Below are 3936 nucleotides of genomic sequence, written 5' to 3'. Positions count from 1 at the left end.
AAGATTCTTGTATGTTTTCAAATCTATAAGTTTTCATATCTAATGTAAATATATTTTTTAGATATTCTTGTTCCTTACTATTATATTCACGTGTTTTACTTCTAATATGCTTTCGTGACATTTTATTTTTAGTTACTATAAGTTTAGCTCTTACAAGTCTATGGTCAGTAGGAAACGTTGTACCTATAACTTGTATATCTTGTATTAGTTTCTTATTTTTAACTATTATGAAATCTATTTCATTTCGTGTCTTACAATCAGGAGATATCCAAGTCCATCGCATTTTTATATTCTTTTTGAAGTAACTGTTCATAATGGACATGCCATTCTCGATGCAAAAATCTACAAGTGTCTGCCCCCTTCCGTTTCTTTTACCAAAGTTCCAAATGCCCATGACATTTTGCTCATCCTTCTTTCTAGCTCCTATTTTTGCGTTAAAATCCCCCATTACTATTACATCTTTGCCAGTATACTCTAAAGCTTCTCGTAACTTTTGGTAAAAATATTCCATCTCCTCATCCTTGGACCGCTCAGTAGGAGCATAGCATTGTATAATATTAATTTTCTTATTAGTAAGCATGATATCTAAACGTATTATCCTGTCAGAAATATGTAAAATATCCAAAATATTAGCTTTTAGATCTTTTTTAATAATAAAACCTACGCCATTTTTGCCACTTTTTTCTCCACTATACGTAAATATATATTTTTCGTTTTCAATTATGTTCTTTCCATCTTTTTTAACTTCTGCTAGACCAATTATGTCCCATTTAAATTTATCCAAAATGTGATCAAATTCTAATTGTCTTACTTCAGTGACTAAAGATCTTACATTATATGTACATATATTAAAACATATATCTTTTCTATTTATATTTCTATTTTTAATTATATTCTGTTCTGTATTTTTATGTTTAAGTTCATAATCAGTTACATTATCATTACTAGTATTATTTTCAAAATTGTTACTTTTCTTAAGGTTGGAAGGTTTTGGTCTACTATTCCCACGGGGACCAGCCGTATTGGGAAAGCGTATAGTATTTTTGTTTTTATAGGTGTATTTTTGTGTTTCGGTTGGAGAAGGCGCTGCTTGTTGCTATGTTTCTATATCCCTGTCAGAGTCCTGTGAATCTGTAGCTTGTTGTCTTTTTCTGCTTTGACATGATATATATTGAGTGATATTTCTATTTACATTTGTTGCTTTATGTTTTTTAGCCATTCTATGTGTCATTACTTCTGTACTTTTATTATAGCTAGTAGCATAAGCTGATGGATCTAATGTTCGCTTTTTGCTTTGATTTTGAGTCGATACCGTGTCATGAGTGTTGTCTTTATTAGGTAGGATAATCAATTTATTATATTTAATAATAGCTTTATTTCCTTTTTCTAATTCACATCTCAAATCTTCCTGTAATCTTTTTCTCTCATTTAAAATTTTTTTCGGAAAATCTTCCTTTACGTATATAGTTGTACTGACCAGTTTAGATTTATTTTTTAATATTTGAATCTTTTTTCCCAATGTGGTTAAGCTAATGTTAATTGGTCTAATTTTATTTTCTCCTTTTTTACCAATGCGTCTTACATGTTGAACTTCATCTCTCGTACAAATTATGTTCATATCATCATTTATAACATTTAGTATAGTATCCTCTAGTTCCGTATATGATCGTTCTTTTTCTTCAATACCAAAGAAAACAAGATTTCGAAGCCTTATATCTCTCTCTAATTGATCTATTCGTGTTTCTTGGTTTTCATTTTTTCTTTTCAGATCGTCTAACTCAGTCTTGTACTCGATTAATTTTTCGTTCAAATTATCGATTTTTAATGATAATTTGGTATCGGTTTTGTTCAACTGTTCTCCAACATTTTTAATTGCTTTTAGTATGTCGTCCATTGTTAATCTGGTTTTTATAGTGTGTTATTGTTGTTAGGGTTATAGTTATATAAATAGTAAGTTTCCACTGAAGATGAAAGAGGACACCCCCCGGAAGACAAGCAATACTATGCAATGTTGAGTCAATTCACGGCGCTGAGAGATGATATGCAATTCAATAATCACAATATAAATGGCTACACATAGATAATTCGTTATATATAACAATACACATTCACTTATATATTTCCTTCTATCCTTTAATTGCTAGAATATGATGTAAGTATATATATATATGACACAAGCTTATATATTTTATCTATTATTATATATATATATATAAATGTTTTATCATTAATGAATGTGTTCTAGTGTCCAGTGTAGTCCACTGAGTAAACAAAGCAGGGCCTCATCCGAAGATAAACTTTTATACAAATCAGTCCTCTCTGTCCTCTGTGACCTTGTACGGGATGAGGGCTACATATTATTTTGATGCATTGATATATATCTCTCTATACTGTGTATCCACTCCAATAATAATGTTTGTTTTTGTTTTTTTTTTTTTTTTCGTGGGTAGGGCGTCAGCGTTTAGTAAGTATATTTCTTAATTTAATTATATTTCATTAATAATTTCGATTACTTTTAATGCAATCGTAATAGTAAGTATATGATTTATTGCTTACTTGTGTTTAAATTGCAAATTCTCACACCTTCGATAAAACAGTCTTCTGAATCACTTTTCTTCGATATTTTGACTTCGTAATTTCTATTATTATTCATTACATTAACAGTCACAAACACTGTCACAGTTTATTTCTAACACAATATACACATTTTACTTATAATTTGTGAGTTTTATTATTAAATAGTATTTTTAAAGCAATAACATTTACGAACTTATTGTTTACTACTGGGCAGCGCCATAGTATCTATAATAAGATTTTATAATAAACTGCCAGAATCTGCACTAAATCTGACAGAGAGGCAATTCAAATCTTATATTAAACAATTTTTATGTAAGAAAGCCTATTACAGGATAGACGAATTTATAGAAGACAATATATCAAGTAAATAATTAGTTTATTAGCATACAACGTTATAATTTGTTTATCTCATTGCTTTCTTGATTCAATTATTTTAGAAATATGAAAGCGTAGCGGGTTTTGTATTAATTGCCGCATGCATTCTTATGTGAAATGTGAATACTATAAACATCAGATGGCAATTGTGAGTAGCTATGACGTGGTCTGGTGTTTTGAGTAGTCATGCTCACTAAAATGTCCAGACTTGTGGCGGCGTGGTGGGCCGGGTCATTGGGCTCCCTAAAATATGGTCGAGCGCAGTGATGGCTGGCTCATCCGTCATACTCGTGAACGGGTGCTGCTTGTAGGGACTGGTCTGCTCTAATCACTATGACTGATTTCCTCTTATTAATTGTTTAACCAGTTGGTTATGTGTTCAATATTTTTTTCTTTTTGAGTATTTAATTGAATTAGTGCTAATCGGTGGTTTGTATTCACACACTTAAACTTAAATTGTAAGTAAGAATAAATTATTTAAAAGAGCAACACACAAGTTTCTTGCTTGTTCTTCTTGTGATGAGACAGCATTCCGAATGAGCGGTAGATTAAAAAAAAAAAAATGTTATGACTATTCAAAAGTGCTTCAATGTAAGTTTATTTGAATAAATGATTTTCTATTCTATTCTATTCTATTCTATTCTAGAGAAAGGTTTATATACCTATATAACACATTTACATTGCGGTGCTAGTTCTGTATAAAATGATTATGGCACAAAATTCAAGAATAGTTTATCAATAGTTACCAATTTCCATGATGTAATCAATCTTTTCAGCATTCATATTGTCATCCCTTTCTTTTACTTCCACGTGCTGTGCGCGGGAAAGGATAGGATAGAGAAATGGTAGTACCCTACCACTCGAATGTTAGAAATTTAAAATGGCGCGAACAATTACACTTAACTATGATTAATTATCACGTGTCACGTTCCTTATATAAACCGTTGTTTGACGTTACCTAATAGTTTTTACAAAACTACAAAC

At 30.5% G+C, this 3936-nt stretch overlaps 1 protein-coding gene across 1 annotated transcript; it reads right to left on the bottom strand.

Annotated features, from left to right (window-relative positions):
• Window positions 1-1096: 1096 nt before the first annotated feature.
• LOC131847383 (uncharacterized) lies at window positions 1097-1894 on the bottom strand. Its single transcript, XM_059196947.1, has one exon. It carries the CDS (start codon window positions 1892-1894, stop codon window positions 1097-1099), a length of 798 nt encoding a protein of 265 aa, XP_059052930.1.
• Between the last annotated feature and the right edge of the window lie 2042 nt (window positions 1895-3936).

The sequence above is a fragment of the Achroia grisella genome, unplaced genomic scaffold (assembly GCF_030625045.1).
Source record: "Achroia grisella isolate CSIRO2021 unplaced genomic scaffold, CSIRO_AGI_Agris_v1 utg524, whole genome shotgun sequence".
Taxonomy (NCBI): Eukaryota; Metazoa; Arthropoda; class Insecta; order Lepidoptera; family Pyralidae; genus Achroia; species Achroia grisella.
This window is presented reverse-complemented; position numbering and strand designations above follow the sequence as displayed.